Source organism: Phyllobates terribilis, unplaced genomic scaffold, assembly GCF_046119375.1.
Source record: "Phyllobates terribilis strain yellow unplaced genomic scaffold, ASM4611937v1 Scaffold_2__4_contigs__length_985480577, whole genome shotgun sequence".
NCBI classification, from domain to species: domain Eukaryota; kingdom Metazoa; phylum Chordata; class Amphibia; order Anura; family Dendrobatidae; genus Phyllobates; species Phyllobates terribilis.
The window spans coordinates 960671828-960699629 of record NW_027362762.1 but is presented as its reverse complement, the minus strand read 5'-3'; the positions used below and the strand labels follow the sequence as shown (position 1 = coordinate 960699629).

The 27802-nt window shown below is 46.2% G+C and overlaps 1 protein-coding gene across 1 annotated transcript in view; it reads left to right on the top strand.

Annotated features, from left to right (window-relative positions):
* The window catches only part of GAP43 (growth associated protein 43), a 249693-nt gene that overhangs the window by 161702 nt on the left and 60189 nt on the right, over positions 1–27802 (top strand). Inside the window, exon 2 of the mRNA XM_073668589.1 lies at positions 3524–4064. Coding sequence (XP_073524690.1) covers positions 3524–4064 — 541 coding nt within the window. The remainder of the gene's footprint in view (positions 1–3523; positions 4065–27802) is intronic.

Genomic DNA, 27802 nt, shown 5'->3' with positions numbered 1-27802 from the left:
CCCACAATGGCGAGCAAATAAAAAAAAGGTGACGACATATAAAATAGACTTTAAGAAAGGCAAAATGAAAAGAAGAATAAGCTGCAAATTAAAAAAAGGGGAAAAAGATCAAAAATTCGACTAAAAAATGCGCAAATGCAATAATGAATTAGAACCTGTGTGCGCCTGCAATGAACTCAGTGCAGCACCGAAAGGTGATAAGAATATGGAGCGAGGGGCTGTGAGAATTCCCATGTTATATCTTTGGTCTAATCAAAAAAAAATGCATGGCCAAACGAAGGCCATTTGGCTTTAAGAGGGAAGAACACAGGTAGGGGACAGCTCTCTGCTCAGGAAGATAGCTAAAAATATTTGCACTGAATCTGATTCCTGTCTGCACAGGACACAGAGCGGCTGCAGCTTCAGGAGCTCCAGTGGGCTTCCTCCCTCACTGTGTCTCCCACAGGCTTCAGGTCATTGGATGCAGCAGCGGTATCCTGACTCAGACTGGCTTCTGATCCGGACTGTGAATGACTAGTTTAGTTCTCCCGCCATCGCGGATGCCCGACAGCTCAGTCCTGCTCTCGTTCTTATATGCAGCCCACTTCTGTCGGGCCGGAGATAAAGAATAGAACAGGAGAAGGGGCGGCTGAAGAGGTGTGGAAGGCTTTCCAATAAGCCCTTTTTCTTTTACTTTGGTGGAAAGAACAGGCGCCCGACCCCATGATGGGACCTGTGCCTTTCAACAAAGTGAAATAGTATGGCACCAATTGTGGTGGTATAAACCTGGCCCCTTTTTAGCATTTATTTCTAGGTCCCTAACAATAGAACCCCTAGTACTTCCTATATAGTGACACTGCTTGCTTGTCGGCTTTACTGTGTAGACTTGGACATGATGAGCAGAATCATTTCATTATCAATAGATGAAGGTTGAGTTGTACTGCTGGTGGTCGAGATAAGACAGGATACTAACAATATACACTATACACCCATATAACGCTCTGTATACAACTGCCCTGACACTCCCTGGTCTCTGGAGGAGGAGCTGTACTCATTACTTAATGGAGACTTTATAAGCCTATGTGCACTTTTCTGTCCCTTGACTCCCATTCATTGAAGCTGCCATAAAGCACACAGCTTGTTGCACATGTGGAGTGATACTTTGCAACAGTTCAGATTATGCCAGAACAATCCAGCAAACATGGTTGCAGAAAGGATAGTTACATAGTTACATAGATAGTAAAGCCGAATAAAGACTTGCGTCCATCAAGTTCGACCTGTTAGTTCTGTAATTGCTAAAGTTGATCCAGAGGAGGGCAAAAACCCCAAATGATTTAGCCAATCTTCACCTGAGGAAAAATTCCCTCCCGACTCTGAAACCAGCAGTCAGAATAAATCCCTGTATCAACCTACTATTTTATTTTATTTTTAAGTATATGCAGAAATCTGCCTGGTATCTAGAAATGCATCCAGTCCCCGCTTGAACTGGTGTAGTGAATCTGACATTACCGTCTCCTCACTCAGTGAATTCCATATTCTCACTGCTCTTACCGTAAAGAACCCCTTCCTATGCTGGTGCTGAAACCTTTTCTCTTCCAGTCTTAGTAAATCCACTGCCAGAAGTGCACATTTCGCGAGCATTTCTGTCTGTTTTTTTGGAGGCATCCTTGAGGGCAGTGCTTAAAGGGAACCTGAAAAATAATTCCTGCTGCCCAAACTGCGGACGGCGGGAATCAGAGCCTGGCTGCACGATTGCAGCTAGATATGTTTCTCCCTGAAACGCACTGATAATTTAAACATCCGGCTGGGGACCATAGATAGAAACCAGACTAGTCCGGCATCGCCCCCGGCTGGCTCTTACCAGCATTTCTGCAAGCAATTCAGGGGTCTCTCCCTAGATAGACCTGTCAATCATCTGCTGCAGCGTTGGGAGAAGTCGGAGAAAAGCATACATCTGCTGCAGCGTTGGGAGAAGTCGGAGAAAAGCATACCCGGCTGCATCCGTGCTGCCAAGCTGCGATCCCTGCTGTTTGGGCATCTGACAGGTTCCCTTTAAATATTTCAAATTTTGCATTATAAATGTTTTCATTTTTGAATAAAATAACATTTCCATTGTGCAGAAGCTTCATTGTCGGTAAATTCATCACTATCTTAAAAACTTGACTGTCTGAAGCAGCTCGGCATCTCCATGACAGCAGGTAGATGCTGCGGTGGCGGCGGGCGATCCGGGATAGTCAGACCTCGTCAGGCAGCTTTGTGTCCCCCCATGGGGGGTGCATTGATCGTATTGAGCTGTGCCGCTTGCGTTACAATTGCATAAGGAGCTGCTTTTGTTGGGTTTCTCGACTCCGGCGCGGCAGGTACAATACAATTTCTTCTGTGTCGCCGTCGTACGGAGACTTAATAATTACCTCTTGAAAAGCTCCTCTTTGTAACATGTCTGACGCTTCCTTTCTTCGACGCTTCACGGTTGTTAGTGGAGAAGATTTTTCAGGCTGCACAATATATGGGATTAGAAGAAATAATCTGGAAAAATATTAAAAGGGATTGACACATTACAGGAAAAGTGTTCCTTTCAGGGTTCTTCTGGAATGTAAAATTTCTAAATGCAAAAATTTAATATTTATACCATTCCAGTTCTCACCAATTCCCATGCCCAGTTTCTTCCTGTTGGTCCATCGCTGCTTCTTAATAATCAGCAGTATTGGCCAAATTAACAGATCATGTGACCAGAGCAGCCAATCACTGCTGACAATTGGTGACGATTGGCCACTGCGATCATAGAATTATGGGATCTTTATTATAGGCAACACGTCAGTCATCATGTCACTGTGGCTAGTAAACTTCAGGAGCTAGAATGGATACAAATTTGGAAAATACCTTTTAGCTTAAAGGGATTGCTCATTAAAAATATATCTGTCTCCTATTCACATGATAGATGGTAAAATAATGACTGCTGGAGGTTCGGGATGCTGAGAAACCCATTAATCCCATAAACAAGAGATCCAAAATCTTGTGTAAAAGGAAATATATACTGAGCATGTGCGACCGTGAATTGACGGTGGTCGCACATGCTCACTGCCTCCGTTCTCATATCATTGTGGCAATGTCTTATGTTTGAAAGGGGCATTTGTGTACCTCTAGGTTCCAAGGTCCGGGTGAATCTGCCACCTCTGCCCTCTATAAAGAGTTGAGTTGCCGGATCCCCTCTGTGTTATTTTTGATATTTTTACTTCTCTTTCAGCCCATACATAATTTTTTTTGTAACCGCTACATTGAAAACATCATGACGTTTAGTAAAGCACTCGAGAGCGCGGTGATGAGAAGCTCGGGGAACTCGTGAATAATTCATTCCACTTTGTAGCAAGAAGTTATCAATTTTAATTTAATAGACCCCAAAAATTCCCAGAGGCTCCAAAATATTACATTTCTTGGATGTTTTATTTTATTTTATTTTTTTTAAAGAAAATGACACTTATAGCTGAAGAGAGATGAGTTTGTTATATGGAAGATTTATCAAATGTTCTTTTGTCTTTCCCCAAAGGTGGAAAAAAATGAGGAGGGCGACCAGAAAATCGAACAAGATGCAAACAAGCCAGAGGACAAAGCTCACAAAGCAGCGACCAAAATCCAGGCCAGCTTCCGCGGACACATAATCCGGAAAAAACTCAAGGGAGACAAAAATGGGGATGAGAAGAGCGGAGAACCCGTGGAGAACCACAAAGAAGATGCCAAGGAGGACGCCAACAAGACAGAAAATGAGACCCCAAAGACAGAGGAACCCACCAGTGATGGACCCTTGTCTGAAGACAATAAGAAGAAAGTAGATAGTTCTTCAGAAGATAAAAAGCAAGAGGCGGCTTCAGAGGAAGAGGCCAAAAACACAGAAAAACCCTCTAACCAAGTCAAGCAGACGGAGTCAGAAGTAAAGGACACAAGTGAGAACTCCTCGGGTCAAGACGCCAACCAAGCAAAGGATGAGTCCAAACAAGCCGACGTGCCTGCTGCCAGCCCAGAAGCCGCCCCGGCAAAAGAGCAAGCCAAACAAGACACAGCGGACAGCAGTCACGATGACAAGAAGGGAGGTAAGGAGCAGCGGAGGCTGAGCAGAGGAACACTTGGGGGGCTGTTGTATTAAAAAGTAACTTATTGGTTCTGTAGATCAACATGGAAATCACATGAAGCCTCTCAGCCAATCAGGAGCTCTGACAAGGATCATGTGACAGCCTACACAACTCCTCAGAGGCAGGCCACACAGATTGCATCACATGATCTTTATAAGAGCTGCTGATTGGCTGACAGGGCTCAAATAGGTTTCCCAATTTCCCATACCACAACACATTGCCTGTAAAACCTCCCAGGAATCCACAATTCGAGGCTCGTTTGGATGAATCTATTGAGATCAAATGAATTGTACAATCCTATAAAAAACTAGGATCATATCCTTGTTCATGTGACTACATATGGAGGGCCGTAAAAGGATCATAGGTAGTGGAAACCTCCACCCAGGAGGCCAAGTAAAGGGTTTGTTATTACAGGGGGCGAAGAATTATATTGTCCCTGTGCTGACGTTTCAGAACACAGTTTGGATTCTGTAGATTTCAGGGCATTTAACAAATCTCATAACATTAGTGGTGATTATTGCCTTATAAATAAAGTATGATGGATGTAGCAGAGCCCACTGTGTGTTTCTCAGGACGATCGACATCATCACAGTGTATGACAACAGGTGGGCATTGGATAAAGCCCATCACCCTCTAACTAATAGCTTGTGGCACCTCCATCATTCCTGCAAGATTGTGTAAGTGTCTATTATCTATTATCTATCTATCATCTATCTATTATCTATCATCTATCTATTATCTATCTATCATCTATTATCTATCTATCTATTATCTATCTATTATCTATCATCTATCTATCATTATTATCTATCTATTATGTATCTATTATGTATCTATTATCTATCTATCATCTATTATGTATCTATTATGTATCTATTATCTATCTATTATCTATCTATCATCTATCATCTATTATCTATCTATCATCTATCTATCTATTATCTATCTATTATCTATCATCTATCTATTATCTATCATCTATCTATCATCTATTATCTATCTATTATCTATCTATTATCTATCATCTATCTATTATCTATCATCTATTATCTATCTATTATCTATGTATTATCTATCATCTATTATCTATCTATTATCTATCATCTATCTATTATCTATTTATTATCTATTATATATCATCTATTATCTATCTATCTATCTATCATCTATTATCCATTATCTATCATCTATTATCTATCTATTATCTATTATCTATCTATCATCTATCTATTATCTATCATCTATCTATCATCTATCTATCTATTATCTATATATTATCTATTATATATCATCTATTATCTATCTATTATCTATCTATTATCTATCATCTATTATCTATCTATCATCTATCTATTATCTATCATCTATTATCTATATATTATCTATTATATATCATCTATTATCTATCTATTATCTATCTATTATCTATCATCTATTATCTATCTATCATCTATCTATTATCTATCATCTATCTATTATCTATATATTATCTATTATATATCATCTATTATCTATCTATTATCTATCATCTATTATCTATCTATCATCTATCTATTATCTATCATCTATCTATTATCTATCTATTATCTATCTATTATCTATTATCTATCATCTATTATCTATCTATTATCTATCTATCATCTATCTATTATCTATCATCTATCTATCATCTATCTATTATCTATCTATTATCTATCTATTATCTATCATCTATCTATCATCTATCTATTATCTATCATCTATCTATCTATTATCTATTATCTATCATCTATATATTATCTATCTATCTATCATCTATCTATTATCTATCTATCATCTATCTATTATCTATTTATTATCTATCTATTATCTATCTATTATCTATCATCTATCTATTATCTATCATCTATCTATCATCTATTATCTATCTATTATCTATCTATTATCTATCATCTATCTATTATCTATCATCTATTATCTATCTATTATCTATCTATTATCTATCTATTATCTATCATCTATTATCTATCTATTATCTATCATCTATCTATTATCTATTTATTATCTATTATATATCATCTATTATCTATCTATTATCTATCATCTATCTATTATCTATCATCTATCTATTATCTATCATCTATCTATCATCTATTATCTATCTATTATCTATTATCTATCTATCATCTATCTATTATCTATCATCTATCTATCATCTATCTATCTATTAACTATATATTATCTATTATATATCATCTATTATCTATCTATTATCTATCTATTATCTATCATCTATTATCTATCTATCATCTATCTATTATCTATCATCTATCTATCTATTATCTATATATTATCTATTATATATCATCTATTATCTATCATCTATCTATTATCTATCATCTATTATCTATCTATTATCTATCATCTATCTATCTATTATCTATATATTATCTATTATATATCATCTATTATCTATCATCTATCTATTATCTATCATCTATTATCTATCTATCTATCTATTATCTATCTATTATCTATCTATCATCTATTATCTATCTATTATCTATCATCTATCTATTATCTATCATCTATCTATCATCTATCTATTATCTATCTATTATCTATCTATTATCTATCATCTATCTATCATCTATCTATTATCTATCATCTATCTATCTATTATCTATCATCTATATATTATCTATCTATCTATCATCTATCTATTATCTATCTATCATCTATCTATTATCTATTTATTATCTATCTATTATCTATCTATTATCTATCATCTATCTATTATCTATCTATTATACATCTATCATCTAGCCACATTGTGCTTTTGTCATGCCACAATGATGACGTTGTGCCTATAAATCAAAAGATGTGCAGAGCAGGAAGGAGCAATAGGTGATGTCACAGCTCACCTCCTCCTCCTATACAATGACTGATAACACCTCTGTATACAGTAGATAGCACAGGATCCACCATTCACAATAGGTGATGTCACAGCTCACCTCCTCTTCCTGTACAATGACTGCTAACACCTCTATATACAGTAGATAACACAGGATCCACCATTCACAATAGATAATGTCACAGCTCACCTCCTCCTTCTCATGTACAATGACTGATAACACCTCTATATACAGTAGATAACACAGGATCCACCATTCACAATAGGTGATGTCACAGCTCACCTCCTCCTTCTCATGTACAATGACTGATAACACCTCTATATACAGTAGATAACACAGGATCCACCATTCACAATAGGTGATGTCACAGCTCACCTCCTCCATCTCATGTACAATGACTGATAACACCTCTATATACAGTAGATAACACAGGATCCACCATTCACAATAGGTGATGTCACAGCTCACCTCCTCCTCCTGTACAATGACTGATAACACCTCTATAAACAGTAGATAACACAGGATTCACCATTCACAATAGGTGATGTCACAGCTCACCTCCTCCTCCTGTACAATGACTGATAACACCTTTATATACAGTAGCTAACACAGGATTCACCATTCACAATAGATGATGTCACAGCTCACCTCCTCCTCCTGTACAATGACTGATAACACCTCTATATACAGTAGATAACACAGGATCCACCATTCACAATAGGTGATATCACAGCTCACCTCCTCCTTCTCATGTACAATGACTGATAACACCTCTATATACAGTAGATAACCCAGGATCCACCATTCACAATAGGTGATGTCACAGCTCACCTCCTCCTCCTGTACAATGACTGATAACACCTCTATAAACAGTAGATAACACAGGATTCACCATTCACAATAGGTGATGTCACAGCTCACCTCCTCCTCCTGTACAATGACTGATAACACCTCTATAAACAGTAGATAACCCAGGATCCACCATTCACAATAGGTGATGTCACAGCTCACCTCCTCCTCCTGTACAATGACTGATAACACCTCTATATACAGTAGCTAACACAGGATTCACCATTCACAATAGATGATGTCACAGCTCACCTCCTCCTCCTGTACAATGACTGATAACACCTCTATATACAGTAGATAACACAGGATTCACCATTCGCAATAGGTGATGTCACAGCTCACCTCCTCCTCCTGTACAATGACTGATAACACCTCTATAAACAGTAGATAACACAGGATTCACCATTCACAATAGGTGATATCACAGCTCACCTCCTCCTCCTCCTGTACAATGACTGATAACACCTCTATATACAGTAGATAATGCAGGATCCACCATGCTCAATAGGTGATGTCACAGCTCACCTCCTCCCACTCCCTTCACAATGACTTTCTCACACGCTCATTAGATGCTTCAATACAAAAGATGTGGTCAGACTCCATCATTGTGATTTCCTGAAATAACATGAAATTACAGTGGTCGATGTGAAAACTGCAAGATTAATAATCTATATTTTTAATAAAGATTGTGATATGGAAAAAAAATAACTAACTAAAAAGTTTCAAAAATACATTTAACACAAGCAATAGATCATTTTCTGATGACGCCTTCTCTTTAAGCAATTCCCTAATATATTGTTACCGTGGCTGCACTTGGGCGGAGGAGACGGGGTCTGCGCTGTTTTTTTTTTACATTTAATATGAAAAGTAAAATTAAAAGATGTAAATTCTCCTGCGCAGGAGGAGTGTGTTTTATTGCAGCATTTCTCTGAGCAGCCCCGCACTGCATGAGCGACGACAGACGCTGATCCTTCACAGGACTTTCTATTCTTCTCATTATTTATGGTGGTGTCACAACTATCCCCTCTCCTAATATACCTCATGGTGGTTTCTAAATGGATGTAATTACTTAGGGGTAGATGATGGTGCACAGCAGGTAAAGGGGACCCCCGCCCACCTGCTTCATTAGAGACAACTCTGCAGGAAAATGTAACGAGCGGGGACCGGGATATTGTGAAACATTGTTTCCAGGAGGGGAGCGGATACATTGTGATTGTCAGCAGTTTAGGGGTGGTACAATGAACTCAAATTCATTAAGGTATAATTAATAAATGTGAATAAAGTATTAATTTGCCGCCTGTTCGGCTGAACGTTAATTAAAATCAGGAAAATAATGTATATTATAAATAATGAATATTATGATGACTGGCTTTACTAAAAAACATCATTTTGTGATACTCTGTCTGGAGATGTTTATGCTATTGGTGTCTAAACCTGGCCACCTAGTGGTTGTGATGTGAATTGCAGCCTCAGCATGTCTCCAGAATGTATTGAATTTGTAGAGTGAGGAATTCGGAGTCCTTAACCCCTTACTCACCAGGACATTTTTCGCTCTTGAGTTTTCACTATTTCCCTCCGATGCTTCCAAGATACTTTTTTTTCCATCAACAAAGATCTATGAGATGATAATTTGGATCCAATAAATTTGAAGCAAATGTGCCCCAATTGCCACTGAAAAAAGAGGATGATTTTTTCCTTGGGGTCTCTCAGGGAGGGGGATTTCTCGGGCAGGGACCGTAGGGAAAGTATGATACTTTATTAGTTTTTAACTTCTTGCTGGCCAAAATTTTACTGTTATAAAAAAAATTGTTAATTTTATAAAAAATAATTTGTTTTGTGTCTCTCTTTTCCAAGACCCATAATGTCTTTATTTTTCCATGCCGAGCTGTAGTTTTCATAATAATTGGTACTACAGTATTTTGGGGCATATGAGGCTTTTTGATCACTCTTTATTCAATTTTTTTTGCAATGGTAAATGACCAAAAATAGCGAAATTGTTCCTTGTTATAGCGTTTTCCACATGGGCTAAAAATGTTATATTTTGAATATTTGAGTTTTTATGGACGCTGTGATAGCAAATGTGCTTGTTTTAATTTTTTATTTCTTTTTTTTGGATTTGGAAAAGTAGGGCAAATTGAATTTTTACTTTTTTGATATCTTTTAAAATAAATATATATACACAAGGCTCAAAAAAATAAAGGGAACACTAAAATACCACATCCTAGAATGCGTTGAGAACAATAAAACATAAAAATGATCAATGTAAATCCCATTGTGGTCTAGATTTGGAAAGATACTCAAAATCAAAGTGGAAAATCAAATGACAGGCTGATCCAACTTCAGTAGAAATGCCGCAAGACAAGGAAGTGCTGCTTAGTATTGTGTGTGGCCTCCACGTGCCTGTATGGCCTCCCTACAACGCCTGGGCATGCTCCTGATGAGGCTGAGTATTGTGTGTGGCCTCCACGTGCCTGTATGGCCTCCCTACAACGCCTGGGCATGCTCCTGATGAGGCTGAGTATTGTGTGTGGCCTCCACGTGCCTGTATGGCCTCCCTACAACGCCTGGGCATGCTCCTGATGAGGCTGAGTATTGTGTGTGGCCTCCACGTGCCTGTATGATCTCCCTACAACGCCTGGGCATGCTCCTGATGAGGCTGAGTATTGTGTGTGGCCTCCACGTGCCTGTATGACCTCCCTACAACGCCTGGGCATGCTCCTGATGAGGCTGAGTATTGTGTGTGGCCTCCACGTGCCTGTATGACCTCCCTACAACGCCTGGGCATGCTCCTGATGAGGCTGAGTATTGTGTGTGGCCTCCACGTGCCTGTATGACCTCCCTACAACGCCTGGGCATGCTCCTGATGAGGCTGAGTATTGTGTGTGGCCTCCACGTGCCTGTATGACCTCCCTACAACGCCTGGGCATGCTCCTGATGAGGCTGAGTATTGTGTGTGGCCTCCACGTGCCTGTATGACCTCCCTACAACGCCTGGGCATGCTCCTGATGAGGCTGAGTATTGTGTGTGGCCTCCACGTGCCTGTATGACCTCCCTACAACGCCTGGGCATGCTCCTGATGAGGCTAAGTATTGTGTGTGGCCTCCACGTGCCTGTATGACCTCCCTACAACGCCTGGGCATGCTCCTGATGAGGCTGAGTATTGTGTGTGGCCTCCACGTGCCTGTATGACCTCCCTACAACGCCTGGGCATGCTCCTGATGAGGCTGAGTATTGTCTGTGGCCTCCTCATGCCTGTATGACCTCCCTACAACGCCTGGGCATGCTCCTGATGAGGCTCAGTATTGTGTGTGGCCTCCACGTGCCTGTATGACCTCCCTACAATGCCTGGGCATGCTCCTCATGAGGCTGAGTATTGTGTGTGGCCTCCACGTGCCTGTATGACCTCCCTACAACGCCTGGGCATGCTCCTGATGAGGCTGAGTATTGTGTGTGGCCTCCACGTGGCTGTATGACCTCCCTACAACGCCTGGGCATGCTCCTGATGAGGCTGAGTATTGTGTGTGGCCTCCACGTGCCTATATGACCTCCCTACAACACCTGGGCATGCTCCTGATGAGGTTGCGGATGGTCTCCTGTGGGATCTCCTCCCAGACCTGGACTAAAGCATCCGCCAACTCCTGGACGGTCTGTGGTGCAACGTGACGTTGGTGGATGGAGCGAGACTTGATGTCCCAGATGTGCTCAATCGGATTCAGGTCTGGGGAACGGGCGGGCCAGTCCATAGCTTCAATGCCTTCATCTTGCAGGAACTGCTGACACACTCCAGCCACATGAGGTCTGGCATTGTCCTGCATTTGGAGGAACCCAGGGCCAACCGCACCAGCATATGGTCTCACAAGGGGTCTGAGGATCTCATCTCGGTACCTAATGGCAGTCAGGCTACCTCTGGCGAGCACATGGAGGGCTGTGCAGTCCTCCAAAGAAATGCCACCCCACACCATTACTGACCCACTGCCAAACCGGTCATGCTGAAGGATGTTGCAGGCAGCAGATCGCTCTCCACGGCGTCTCCAGACTCTGTCACGTCAGTCACATGTGCTCAGTGTGAACCTGCTCTCATCCCTGAAGAGCACAGGCCACCAATGTCGAATCTGCCAATCTTGGTGTTCTCCTGCACATGCCAATCGCCCTACATGGTGTTGGGCTATGAGCAAAACACCCATTTGTGGACGTCAGGCCCTCATACCACCCTCATGGAGTCAGTTTATGAGAGATTGAGCAGACACATGGATGTTAGTGGCAGCTGGAGGACTGATCCTCCTTGCACAGGAGGAGGTAACGGTCCTGCTGCTGGGTTGTTGCCCTCCTACGGCCCCCTCCACATCTCCTGGTGTACTGGCCTGTCTCCTGGTATCTGCTCCATGCTCTCGACACTGCTGACAGACACAGCTACCCTTCTTCCCACAGCTCACATTGATGTGCCATCCTTGATGAGTTGCACTACCTGAGCAACTTCTGTGGGTTGTAGACACTGTCTCATGCTACTGTACCTCTAGGGGTGAGACCAATGACAACATGCAAAAGTGACCAAAACAACAGCCAAAAAGGATGAGAACAGAGAAATGGTCTGTAATCACGACATGCAGAACCGCTCCTTTATAGGGGGCATCTTGCTAATTACCGATCATTTCTTCCAGTTGTCTGTTCCATTTGCACAACAGCAGGAGACATTGATTCCCAATCAGTGTCGCTTTATAGCAGGACAGGTAGATTTCACAGAAGTGTGATTGACTTGGAGTTACATTGTGTTGTTTAGTGTTCCCTTTATTTTTTTGAGCAGTGTATATATACACTAAGTAAATCAAACTTCTGTGAAATCAAACTGTCCACTTAGGAAGCAACACTGATTGACAATCAATTTCACATGCTGTTGTGCAAATGGAATAGACAATAGATGGAAATTATTGGCAATTATCAAGACACCCTCAATAAAGGAGTGGTTCTGCAGGTGGGGACCGCAGACCACATCTCAGTACCAATGCTTTCTGGCAGATGTTTTGGTCACTTTTGAATGTTGGTTGTGCTTTCACACTCGTGGTAGCATGAGACGGACTCTACAACCCACAGAAGTTGCTCAGGTAGTGCAGCTCATCCAGGATGGCACATCAATGCGAGCTGTGCCAAGAAGGTTTGCTGTGTCTGTCAGCGTAGTGTCCAGAGGCTGGAGGCGCTACCAGGAGACAGGCCAATACACCAGGAGACGTGGAGGGGGCCGTAGGAGGGCAAAAACCCAGCAGCAGGACCGCTACCTCCGTCTTTGTGCAAGGAGGAACAGGAGGAGCACTGCCAGAGCCCTGCAAAATGACCTCCAGCAGGCCACAAATGTGCATGTGTCTGCACAAACGGTTAGAAACAGACTTCATGAGGATGGTATGAGGGCCCGACGTCCACAGATGGGGGTTGTGCTCACAGCCCAACACCGTGCAGGACGCTTGGCATTTGCCACAGAACACCAGGATTGTCGCCACTGGCGCCCTGTGCTCTTCACAGATGAAAGCAGGTTCACACTGATCACATGTGACAGACGTGACAGAGTCTGGAGACGCCGTGGAGAGCGATCTGCTGCCTGCAACATCCTTCAGCATGACCGGTTTGGCAGTGGGTCAGTAATGGTGTGGGGTGGCATTTCTTTGGAGGGCCGCACAGCCCTCCATGTGCTCGCCAGAGGTAGCCTGACTGCCATTAGGTACCGAGATGAGATCCTCAGACCCCTTGTGAGACCATATGCTGGTGTGGTTGGCCCTGGATTCATCCTAATGCAGGACAATACCAGACCTCATGTGGCTGGAGTGTGTCAGCAGTTCCTGCAAGATGAAGGCATTGAAGCTATGGACTGGCCCACCCGTTCCCCAGACCTGAATCCGATTGAGCACATCTGGGACATCATGTCTCGCTCCATCCACCAACGTCACGTTGCACTACAGACTGTGCAGGAGTTGGCGGATGCTTTAGTCCAGGTCTGGGAGGAGATCCCACAGGAGACCATCCACAACCTCATCAGGAGCATGCCCAGGTGTTGTAGGGAGGTCATACAGGCACGGGGAGGCCACACACAATACTCGGCCTCATCAGGAGCATGCCCAGGCGTTGTAGGGAGGTCATACAGGCACGTGGAGGCCACACACAATACTGAGCCTCATCAGGAGCATGCCCAGGCGTTGTAGGGAGGTCATACAGGCACGTGGAGACCACACACAATACTCAGCCTCATCAGGAGCATGCCCAGGCGTTGTAGGGAGGTCATACAGGCACGTGGAGGCCACACACAATACTCAGCCTCATCAGGAGCATGCCCAGGCGTTGTAGGGAGGTCATACAGGCACGTGGAGGCCACACACAATACTGAGCCTCATTAGGAGCATGCCCAGGCGTTGTAGGGAGTTCATACAGGCACATGGAGGCCACACACAATACTCAGCCTCATCAGGAGCATGCCCAGGCGTTGTAGGGAGTTCATACAGGCACATGGAGGCCACACACAATACTCAGCCTCATCAGGAGCATGCCCAGGGGTTGTAGGGAGATCATACAGGCACGTGGAGACCACACACAATACTCAGCCTCATCAGGAGCATGCCCAGGCATTGTAGGGAGGTCATACAGGCACGTGGAGGCCACACACAATACTGAGCCTCATTAGGAGCATGCCCAGGCGTTGTAGGGAGTTCATACAGGCACGTGGAGGCCACACACAATACTCAGCCTCATCAGGAGCATGCCCAGGCGTTGTAGGGAGGTCATACAGGCACATGGAGGCCACACACAATACTCAGCCTCATCAGGAGCATGCCCTGGCGTTGTAGGGAGGTCATACAGGCACGTGGAGGCCGCACACAATACTCAGCCTCATCAGGAGCATGCCCAGGCGTTGTAGGGAGGTCATACAGGCACATGGAGGCCACACACAATACTCAGCCTCATCAGGAGCATGCCCAGGCGTTGTAGGGAGGTCATACAGGCACATGGAGGCCACACACAATACTGAGCCTCATCAGGAGCATGCCCAGGCGTTGTAGGGAGGTCATACAGGCACGTGGAGGCCACACACAATACTCAGCCTCATCAGGAGCATGCCCAGGCGTTGTAGGGAGGTCATACAGGCACGTGGAGGCCGCACACAATACTCAGCCTCATTGTGACTTGTTTTAAGGACATTACATCACAGTTGGATCAGCCTGTAGTGTGTTTTTCCACTTTAATTTTGGGGGTGACTCCAAATCCAGGCCTCCATTGGTTAATAAATGTGATTTCCATTGATGATTTTTGTGTGATTTTGTTGTCAGCACATTCAGCTTTATACAGAACAAAGTATTCAATGAGAAGATTTCATTCATTCAGATCTAGGATGGGTTATTTCACTGTTCTCTTTATTTTTTTGAGCAGTGTGTATATATATATATATATATTCTTTTTTATTATTATTATTATTTTTTTCACATTCTTGTAGTCTTCCTGGGTGACTTGAACCCGCAATCACTAGTACAATACACTGGAAAACCTTAGCATTTTCAATATCCTGATCTCCTATCAAGCCCCCAATCATAGGGTGGGCTTTATAGGTGAACAAGGATGACAGTAATGGTGGCCTTCAGCCCAAAAGGTAGGGGCAACGGGGAAGTAAATGCATTACCCTGGATCAAGCCAACTAAATGACTCTGTCAGCAATTGACAGTAGCATCAGTTCAGATTTTCTAATACATTTTCTAATACATAGATGTCCAAACACAATATAATTCTTCCTGCCTGCAGTCACCACTAGGGGGAGCTCAGCAGCTTACTGCATACTTGATTATCACTTAGATCAATGTATGAACAGTATGTATTAGGGCTCCCCCTAGTGGTGCCTGCAGGCAGGAAGAATTATATAATATGTCAATGCAGTTCTCTGCTCCTGGTAATTTAGGGGTCACTATTATTTTTGGGGGGTCATTTTGACAGGTTAAAGAATGTAAGTAGCAAAAAGGAGGGAACAGAACAGTACAGAGTATTTCTTGGGAAAGAGGGTGCTGATCTGGTGGGAGGACACAGACTGAAAAACAATTATATGTTGGAAGAAGCAGAGTCCCGCAGCAGCACAGAGTATCTTTTGTACAGGAATTTGAGGATCTGCTGTTGATGACACAAATTTATACAGATATAGGAACAAGGTCCACAGCAGCACAGAGTATGTTTTGTAAAGAAGTTTGCTGATCTGCAAGGTCACAAGGCTTTATTCACACATCAGTATTTCTATGCCAAAACACAAAACAGGAGTCAATCTTTCATTGTACTTTTCCTCTGATTGTCTTGCTCATGATTTTGGATTACAAATACTGATGTAAAATACTGAACGTGTGAATGAGCCTTAAGGACGTGTGCGCGCTGAGTCTTTTTTACTGAGTTTTTGGAGTGGAATCTGATCGTAAATTCTGTGTTTTGGAATTTCTGAGAAGGATTTGGAAAGTTTCAGCTCAGTTTCTGCTCCCAAAACTCCTCCAAAAACTAAGTGTGAATATATCCAATATATCCTGAGAGTTACACAGTGGAAGGAATAAGGTTCCCAGCAGCACAGAGTGTCTTTTTGAAAAGCACAACCTAATATTATTAGAGGACACATTGAGACTTACATAGTGGAAGGAGCCGAATCCCAAAGCAGCACAGAGTATTATTTGGAAGGGAGTTCGCTGTTCTCGCTAGAGGATCCACATTTATCTTGGGGAAGGACACAAACTGCCAGTTACATAGTGGAAAGGGGATAGTTGGAAGGCAATGCACTGATCTTCTTGGAGGGTCCAGGTTGAAAGTTAAATATTGGAAGGGGGATGGCCCCCAGCAGCACAGAGTATTTTTGCCTCTTTGGAGCATGTTGGAGTATTGACTGCCCAGTGAATTTTTCTGTCTCCTGCTCCCTCCTCAAAGCGTTCCTCCTCTATTCTCCTTCATGGTAAAGTATGGCAGTGCACGGTGTAGGGTTGAGCTGTTACCGGAGCGAGGGGCCATTAATCAGTGACAGCTGGAGTAATTAGAGTTATTATTATCGGGGGGGGGGGGGATTTATGCCTGCTCGGTGCTGCAGTCAATGATGACAGTCTGTTCACTCTTGTGCTTCAGCAGTACCACACAGGGGCTAAAGAGGGCGCTCCACCCCTCAATGTGATTGACTAATAACCTTCTTACAAAATAGTTTTTGGCTTTAAGGGCATACTAGGAGCTGTAGTTTTGCAACGGCTGAAGAGCCATGTGTTATAGAGCACTGCTATTAAGCAACTCATAAATGCGGCAGAATTCTGAATGCAGCTCCTGAGAATTCAGAATTCAGTTCAAGATAATTAGAGGGAAGTTGTCACCTGATTCATACAGCCACAAACCATTGGAGCAAGAATCACAGCCGGCACCATTGTAGACAGGTATGTTCTTCTCAGAATAGTCCCGCATTTCAGAGAAAACAGTTTGAAGAACTGGCCGGGGACAATAGGAAGAGACCTGACTAGTCCGGCACAGCCTGGATATGGTCCCCGGCTGGCATCGCCCCACTCCGCTCTAGTTGATTGACAGGTCTCTCAGTATATACACACATAGGAGAGACTCAGCGGCGCAACGATCAGGGCAACCGACTCGTGTGGGAGGAGGACCTGCCAATGCCAGCGCCTACTTCTTTTGGATCCCTGCCCCGCAATACACGCCGCCAGCCAATCAGAGGCTGTTGACGTCAGCATGCAAGTCACAGGCAGCTGTGCATCATGGGAGCAGGGGAAGGTGAGAAGAATCTTTTATGGGTTTTTCAAAATCTGTTAGAGAATAGCGCAGAACGGGGAACATTATTATAGGATGGTCCCATGTACTGGGACATTATAACAGATAGGGGCCAGGATAATGACATTAAACCAAGAGGTGGGACATTATTACTGGAAGGGGCCCAGGATGGGGGATATTATACCTGTAAGGGGCCAGGATGGGGACATTACACCAAGATAGGGGACTTTATATCTGGAAGGGGCCCAGGATGGAGGACATTACACCATGATAGCGGCATAATACCCAGAAGGGGCCTAGCATGGAGGTCATTATACTAGGAAAGGACCCAGGATGGGGACATAAGACCAGGATGTGGGACATTATTACTGGAAGGGGCCCAGAATGGAGACTTTACACCAGGATAAGCGGGCATTATACCCAGAAGGGGCCCAGGATGGAGGCCATTATAACAGGAAAGGGCCCTGGATGCATGACATCATGCTAAGAAAGGGCCCAGAAAGGACGACATTACACCAAGAAGGGGCCAGGATGGGGACATTACACCAGGATGTGGGACATTATTACTGGAAGGGTCTCAAGATGGGGAACATATATTAGTGGAAAGGGCCAGGATGGGGACATTATGCCAGGAAAGGGCACTGGATAGAAAACATTATACCAGGATTGGGACATTAGACCAGAATGAGGACATTATAGCAGGAAAGGGCAAAGGACAGGGAACATTATACCAGGAAGGACCCAGGGTGGATGACACAGAATGGGGGGACATTATTACACTATGTAGGGAAGGGGCGAATACATTTGACAAATATTTGACAATATTATTCCGTTTTTGTAGATGTGATTGTGGCTGCTGAGGGGGAGTTCTCCTTTAAGACACAAGTGATATTGGTTCCTGTGTCCTCCGAGATTTAAGAGCTGCTAATTTATTGAGCGCAGGACGACTGCGGCAGAGATCCGATGGCCCCGATGGATTGCCGCGCTCGCTCCTGTGTACACTCCATTATCCGCTATCTGCGACCATCACGTCCTGATATTGACAACGTTTCATCAATCCTCAGAAGGGCGAGTCGTTTACCTCCTCTACCGCTGATCACGTCAGGTCATTATCTGACTGTTAATTACCAGAACGCTGCAGTAAATCAGCCTACGGGCCTGGATTATTGGAGAAGACACTCTGTATATCTGACTACCAAACTTTCCATCTGATGTAGCAAAGACTTCTAAATTAGAGAAAATGTTTCCACTTTTATGTAAACAGGATTAATTAATGAGATTTCTACAACTTCTATCCAGAGACTGATAGTCTGTACAGAGTCCTGCGCTCAGCTACTTGTATCCAAAGCTGTGAGCTAAACGTCAGACTGATACTTTGTTGCAAACGATAGACGTTAATTGATACATTGTATCAAACTGGTAGACATACAGTATATTCAGTTCTGCTCATGTTTTCAGAGTATAGACAACACCGTGTGTAAGATTATTTATTAGGTAATTCTTCTGGTATCTTTGAAGATTAATCTGCATCTTTCTTTCTCAACACGTTCTTTGACTATTTGCAACAAAACCTTGGTGATTCTGTGATCGCGCCCCAATATCTGAGCCAGGGAAGCACACAGGCAGCAAAGGACCCCCTAATGTATGTACACTATACGCACAATCACATACATATGCACGCACACATACAGCAGAATGGACACATGCACATTATGGATACATTACATGTTCGTACATAAAATATGCACATACACATTGCACATGCATGTATACAGCATGACCACACATTATACATACTATACGTTATGCATACACCCACATCGGACCTGATTCATCAAGGTGTTTTCAACAGAATTGTGATGTAAAATATATTGAATGTCACTAAAAATGTGACTTTTGGCAGTTTAGTCCTGGCGAGCTTTACCCAAGTGGATGGAACTGGGGTGCGATGGGGTGTGATGAAGCCGGCCCAGTGAAGTCCTAAAAATGTATGCCAATTTAGTGTCACAAGTAACCCATGAAATGCACTCGAGTCCCAGACTGGAGGCACACGGCACTTGTGAGATGTAAGGGCATCTTACTAAAAGGCTGCCTACATTGAATAAGTTGTCCAGAACTTTTATATTGATGACCTATCCTTAGGCCACGTTCACACGTTCAGTATTTGGTCATTGTTTTTACATCAATATTTTTAGTAGATGGAGGGTTGAGGAAGGGACGGATTCTGGAAATATTTGTGAGCAGAAGGTGTGAAGAGCTTGGATGTGCGGTGTGAAGGACGGGGCAGAGTCAAAGGTTATTCTGAGGCAGCGGACGTCTGGTACAGGGGAAAACGTGGTGTCATTAAGGCCACATTCACATGTTCAGTATTTTATCAGTATTTTACATCAGTGTTTTGTAAGACAAAACCAGGAGTAGGTGATAAATACAGAAGTGGTGACGTGTTTCTATTATACACTGCTCAAAAAAATAAAGGGAACACTTACACAACAGAATATAACTCCAAGTAAATGAAACTTCTGTGAAATCAAACTGTCCACTTAGGAAGCAGCACTGATTGACAATCAATTTCACATGCTGTTGTGCAAATGGAATAGACAATAGATGGAAATTATTGGCAATTATCGAGACACCCTCTATAAAGGAGTGGTTCTGCAGGTGGGGACCGCAGACCACATCTCAGTACCAATGCTTTCTGGCTGATGTTTTGGTCACTTTTGAATGTTAGTTGTGCTTTCACACTCGTGATAGCATGAGACGGACTCTACAACCCACAGAAGTTGCTCAGGTAGTGCAGCTCATCCAGGATGGCACATCAATGCGAGCTGTGGCAAGAAGGCTTGCTGTGTCTGTCAGCGTAGTGTCCAGTGGCCCGAGGCGCTACCAGGAGACAGGCCAGTACACCAGGAGACGTGGAGGGAGCCGTAGGAGGGCAACAACCCAGCAGCAGGACCGCTACCTCCGCCTTTGTGTAAGGAGGAAGAGGAGGAGCACTGCCAGAGCCCTGCAAAATGACCTCCAGCAGGCCACAAATGTGCATGTGTCTGCACAAACGGTTAGAAACCGACTCCATTAGGGTGGTATGAGGGCCTGACGTCCACAGATGGGGGTTGTGCTCACAGCCCAACACCGTGCAGGACGCTTGGCATTTGCCACAGAACACCAGGATTGGCAAAGTGGCCACTGGCGCCCTGTGCTCTTCACAGATGAAAGCAGGTTCACACTGAGCACATGTGGCGGATGCTTTAGTCCAGGTCTGGGAGGAGATCCCACATGAGACCATCCGCAACCTCATCAGGAGCATGCCCAGGCGTTGTAGGGAGGTCATACAGGCACGTGGAGGCCACACACAATACTCAGCCTCATCAGGAGCATGCCCAGGCGTTGTAGGGAGGTCATACAGGCACGTGGAGGCCACACACAATACTGAGCCTCATCAGGAGCATGCCCAGGCTTTGTAGGGAGGTCATACAGGCACGTGGAGGCCACACACAATACTGAGCCTCATCAGGAGCATGCCCAGGCGTTGTAGGGAGGTCATACAGGCACGTGGAGGCCACACACAATACTCAGCCTCATCAGGAGCATGCCCAGGCGTTGTAGGGAGGTCATACAGGCACGTGGAGGCCACACACAATACTCAGCCTCATCAGGAGCATGCCCAGGCATTGTAGGGAGGTCATACAGGCACGTGGAGGCCACACACAATACTCAGCCTCATCAGGAGCATGCCCAGGCATTGTAGGGAGGTCATACAGGCACGTGGAGGCCACACACAATACTCAGCCTCATCAGGAGCATGCCCAGGCGTTGTAGGGAGGTCATACAGGCACGTGGAGGCCACACACAATACTCAGCCTCATCAGGAGCATGTCCAGGCATTGTAGGGAGGTCATACAGGCACGTGGAGGCCACACACAATACTCAGCCTCATCAGGGGCATGCCCAGGCGTTGTAGGGAGATCATACAGGCACGTGGAGGCCACACACAATACTCAGCCTCATCAGGAGCATGCCCAGGCGTTGTAGGGAGATCATACAGGCACGTGGAGGCCACACACAATACTCAGCCTCATCAGGAGCATGCCCAGGTGACGCGCCCCCTGGGACATATTCCTTTTTGAGGGGAATACCCGGCACCGGATCAGATGGGGGGTTGTAGTCTCCGAGCGGCTGTGACCCGGTCCCGTGCCCAGGGCGTCAAGCTAAGTGTTATGTGGCAGTCCTACAGATGTTATTAAAGTTCTTTTGTGTCGACTACGCCACCCGTTGTGATGCGGTCACTGGGGCCGCCGCTGCAGCAGGGTCCGCCGAGGCTGATGGTGGGTGCGCAGCTTGGTGGGATAACCCCCAACGGGAGGGGTATAGCCTCAGAGGGGACAGGCGCAGAGGATGGGGGTTGTGGTGGTGCGGTGCAGCCGGCAATGAAGACAGACTCGGGTTGTGCAGTTAAGGGAGTTTACTTACTGCTGATGTTTCGGTCACTCCAGCTGCTAGCGACCACCCGAGCCGTGCTGCGTCCACCAGGTCCTGGATCCGGCCAACCCCCAAACAAGTCCAGAGCGTGGCCCTGAGCTCTCCCTCTGTCCTTTCTTCAGCCGTCCCCACCAGTGATTCACCTAGGTCCAGCTCCCTCGGGCCTTCTTTTGGGACACCCTTGGCCCTGGGTTCCCTGACCCTTCATGTGGTGTGCCTTCGGGGTGAATGTGGTGGGTGACCGTGACAGACACTGCCCACGGTCTCCGGTCTCTGGCTGGGGAATGTCTTTGCCCCCACCAGCTTGGGTTCCGGTACCCTCTTGCTGACTCCTCACCCGGTGCTCTAATTTGGGTTCTTGGGTCCCTTCAGTCTTCCCCCTCTGGGTCTTTCTCTGCTCCACTCTCTCTCTCTCCAGGGCTGCTGTTTCCTTCTCTCTCCTCTCCAACTGACTTGTTCTCAGCGTCTGACCCTGATCTAAGTTGGTGCCCTCCTTATATATCCCTCTATGTGTGAGCTCAGGTGACCAGCACCCAATGAGCTCCTATCACTACCCAGACTGCTCCCCCTATCTGCCCCTACACTACATGGGATGTACCACCCCCCTCCCACTCCAGCCAGGAACAGGCTCGGTTGTACCTGCACATTTCTAAGTGGGAGTACCGTCGGCCTGCTCCTCTGGAATGGGATGTATGTAGTGCATGCAGTCTATCTGAGCTCAGTTCCACACTCCTTCCTTACCCGGGAGTGGAATATCACACCTCTGGGTTGAGGTGCAATACCCCTGTAGCAGCCGAATCCTCAGGGTGCTACATTCCCCCCTGGTAAATCACAGCACGTCCTCGGGCTGTAAGACATAAAACACCAAAACATACAAAATTTTTATATGAACATATAAAACATATAAACATTATATATATATAAAACTTTTTATATAAACATTCTCGTAGACTTCTCTTGTCTCTGGTTCCTCCTCCGGACACTGTGCAACGTGTGTCCGGGAAAAGTGCGACAGTCTCTTAGAAAATCTGGTTTTCTATAAAACCGGTAGGGGGCGCTTTAGGACGCGCAACTATATACAGGGGAAGTTGAAAGTTGGCCGCTCTCAGTCCTCGGCCAGTTAGAGGAAAGGGAATGGCTGCTCACAGTCCTCAGCCTGTAGGATGAAGGGGTTAACGGGTAAAACAGTTCACTGGTCCCAACGGGGACTATTTTAGCAGCAACAGTTTCAGTTTCTATATACCCCGATTGGGTAACTATTTACAGCTCCTCTCGGCCGCACTCAACGGCGTCTTCCTCCTGCTCTTTCTTGATATGATGTTTCTTCAGACCCGTCCGGGTCCTCTGGCTCCTCCTCCCCGTACCGCAACTCCTCCTCCGTCAAGCGGTGTACGTGGAGGGCGTAAGGTCCTTTGGCACACTTGTGCCGGGTGAAAGTGACCTCGTCTCCGACGTAGAGGTCACGGCCTTTGTGACCTTCCGGCAGGTGGGACTCGACGTCTCTGCGGGTCACAAAAACGTCACCGCGGTTGTTACGGTCCCGAATAAAGCCCCACCCATGCTGCGGGTTGAACTTTATCACTGTCCCGATGGTGCGGGGACAATGCGCTGCACGGGGGTTCCTCCTAGTCCGGCTCTTCTGCTCCGCGCTCTGGATTTGGGCCTGTTGTTCTCTGACCCGCCTCTCCTCCCGTTCTCTCTTAAACTCTGCCAGCTGTTGACGGCAACACTCTGTACGTTCAGCTGCGGCTGCCCGAGTTTCTCCGGTGAACCCCATCAAATCTTCTCCCGTGGGGTCCCACACGAATTGGGCTTCTGCTAGAGGAGGCGAGACCCGAGTCACGGGCTTCGGAGCCGGGATCAGGGGCTCACACAAGGGCCCTAGTCTTTGTTGCCGCTCCAGCTCATGGTATCCTTCGGGCCAGATGAAGGGTCGCCCGTCCGGCCATGTGAGCTGGCTGAAGAGGTCCTCCCCCAGGTGTGGCACCCTTGGTATTGCGGGCGCGGGCGCGGTGGTGGTGGCGCCCGGGTTGCCCAGGCCTTGCGGCCAGGCCTGGGGCACCTGGAAGGTGAAGGGCACCGTTAATACGGCGGCGCCCTGGGCTACCTGGCCTTGCGACCAGGCCGGAGGCTCCGCGGAGGTAGGGGGCGCTGTTGGTGGTGCGGCGCCCGGGGGTACTAGGCCTTGCGACCAGGCTGGTGGTAATTCCTGCTTTGTCACGCTCCGGGTCGAGGCGCGTGACGTCACAGGGGTCGCTGCGGCGGCTTCCGGTCGGGGCCTAGTCCATGGCGGTGACATGGCGGCTACGGGCACAGCAGGGGGACTTTCGGGCTCTGCGACGGGGAGCTGGGGCAGGTAAGCGGTGTCACGGCTTGGGGTATAGGCATCCCCTTTACCTGCCTCCATGCGTTCGGCTCCCTCCTCGGCGCCGTCTCCGGCCTTGGGTCCTCCTGCGCCATCCTCAGAGGCGGTCTGCTTCCTCTTCCAGGGTAGCGTGCTCCGTTGACTGGTCTTTGCTTGCTGGGTCATCTCCCGGCTCCACTCCGCCAGTATCTCGCGCTGTACCCGGGCCATCCTCCGTGCGAGGCCCTCCAGGGCAGTCTGTGCACACTCCCGGTCTCGGGGGAGCTGCGCTAAGATCTCCGCTAGACCTAGCGGGGTTGTGGACTCTAGCAGGCTCCTGACCATCGGGTCGGTGCTGCTCTGCTCGGCTTCCGGCAGGCTCCTGGCCAGCGGGCCGGTGCTGCTCTGCCCTCCTTCCTCGGCCTCTAGCAGACTCCTGGCCAGCGGGCCGGTGCTGTTCTGCTTTCTTTCCATCTCCGGGTGAGCTCCTCCGCTACTCCTTGTTAGACTTCTTGCCTCCGGGTGCGCTCGCTCCAGACTGCTCCAAGCGACACCCATCTTTTCTCTTCTCTTTCGTCTCCTCCCACTTCGAGGGCGGTCCCGGGGCAACTCGGTGACTGTCAGCTCCAGGGGTAGTTCTTTCACGCTGACAGACACCTCCAGCATCACAGTCTCTGTTGGTGGGGGCGGTTTCCACTTTTGGCGCCATTTTCTGTCCTGGCCCACGATGGGAAGTGGCCTCTTGCCCTCCTTTGGCACGCCCATAATGGCGTCCGCTGCTCTTCCAAGGCGGGAAATCTGCGGTTTTGGCGGGAAGCGTCGCCCAGTGGCGGGAAACTCTGCAGATGGCGGGAACAAGCTGGAAATGGCGGACAATCGGCGGGAAACGACTGGTGATGGAGTCCGATGGCGTGGACCCTCCGGAACCGGCAGGAGTCTTCTTTCTGAGGTAAACTTGCACTTTTCTTCAGGCACGCAGTACCCGGGTGTTGCGGGCACGTAATCCTGCCGACTACGCCAAAGTTGACGCGCCCCCTGGGACATATTCCTTTTTGAGGGGAATACCCGGCACCGGATCAGATGGGGGGTTGTAGTCTCCGAGCGGCTGTGACCCGGTCCCGTGCCCAGGGCGTCAAGCTAAGTGTTATGTGGCAGTCCTACAGATGTTATTAAAGTTCTTTTGTGTCGACTACGCCACCCGTTGTGATGCGGTCACTGGGGCCGCCGCTGCAGCAGGGTCCGCCGAGGCTGATGGTGGGTGCGCAGCTTGGTGGGATAACCCCCAACGGGAGGGGTATAGCCTCAGAGGGGACAGGCGCAGAGGATGGGGGTTGTGGTGGTGCGGTGCAGCCGGCAATGAAGACAGACTCGGGTTGTGCAGTTAAGGGAGTTTACTTACTGCTGATGTTTCGGTCACTCCAGCTGCTAGCGACCACCCGAGCCGTGCTGCGTCCACCAGGTCCTGGATCCGGCCAACCCCCAAACAAGTCCAGAGCGTGGCCCTGAGCTCTCCCTCTGTCCTTTCTTCAGCCGTCCCCACCAGTGATTCACCTAGGTCCAGCTCCCTCGGGCCTTCTTTTGGGACACCCTTGGCCCTGGGTTCCCTGACCCTTCATGTGGTGTGCCTTCGGGGTGAATGTGGTGGGTGACCGTGACAGACACTGCCCACGGTCTCCGGTCTCTGGCTGGGGAATGTCTTTGCCCCCACCAGCTTGGGTTCCGGTACCCTCTTGCTGACTCCTCACCCGGTGCTCTAATTTGGGTTCTTGGGTCCCTTCAGTCTTCCCCCTCTGGGTCTTTCTCTGCTCCACTCTCTCTCTCTCCAGGGCTGCTGTTTCCTTCTCTCTCCTCTCCAACTGACTTGTTCTCTGCGTCTGACCCTGATTCTAGTTGGTGCCCTCCTTATATACACCCTCTATGTGTGAGCTCAGGTGACCAGCACCCAATGAGCTCCTATCACTACCCAGACTGCTCCCCCTATCTGCCCCTACACTACATGGGATGTACCACCCCCCTCCCACTCCAGCCAGGAACAGGCTCGGTTGTACCTGCACATTTCTAAGTGGGAGTACCGTCGGCCTGCTCCTCTGGAATGGGATGTATGTAGTGCATGCAGTCTATCTGAGCTCAGTTCCACACTCCTTCCTTACCCGGGAGTGGAATATCACACCTCTGGGTTGAGGTGCAATACCCCTGTAGCAGCCGAATCCTCAGGGTGCTACACAGGCGTTGTAGGGAGGTCATACAGGCACGTGGAGGCCACACACAATACTCAGCCTCATCAGGAGCATGCCCAGGCGTTGTAGGGAGGTCATACAGGCACGTGGAGGCCACACACAATACTCAGCCTCATCAGGAGCATGCCCAGGCGTTGTAGGGAGGTCATACAGGCACGTGGAGGCCACACACAATACTCAGCCTCATCAGGAGCATGCCCAGGCGTTGGAGGGAGGTCATACAGGCACGTGGAGGCCGCACACAATACTCAGCCTCATTCTGACTTGTTTTAAGGACATTACATCACAGTTGGATCAGCCTGTAGTGTGTTTTTCCACTTTAATTTTGGGGGTGACTCCAAATCCAGGCCTCCATTGGTTAATAAATGTGATTTCCATTGATGATTTTTGTGTGATTTTGTTGTCAGCACATTCAGCTTTATACAGAACAAAGTATTCAATGAGAATATTTCATTCATTCAGATCTAGGATGGGTTATTTCAGTGTTCCCTTTATTTTTTTGAGCAGTGTACTTTTCCTCTGATTGTTCCTCTCCTGGTTTTGGCTTATAAATACTGATGTAAAATACTGACCAAATACTGAGCGTGTGAACGTGGCCTTATTGTGACAGATAGATAGATGATAGATAGATAATAGATAGATAGATAGATAATAGATAGATAATAGATAGATAGATGATAGATAGATAATAGATAGATAATAGATAGATAGATGATAGATAGATAATAGATAGATAGATAATAGATAGATAGATAATTGATAGATAATAGATAGATGATAGATAATAGATAGATAATAGATAGATAGATGATAGATAGATAATAGATAGATAATAGATAGATAGATGATAGATATATAATAGATAGATGATAGATAGATAATAGATGATAGATAATAGATAGATGATAGATAGATAATAGATAGATAACAGATATATAGATAATAGATAGATAATAGATAGATGATAGATAATAGATAGATAGATAGATGATAGATAGATGATAGATAGATAATAGATAGATAGATAATAGATAGATAATAGATAGATAATAGATAGATAGATGATAGATAATAGATAGATGATAGATAGATGATAGATAGATAATAGATAGATAACAGATATATAGATAATAGATAGATAGATAA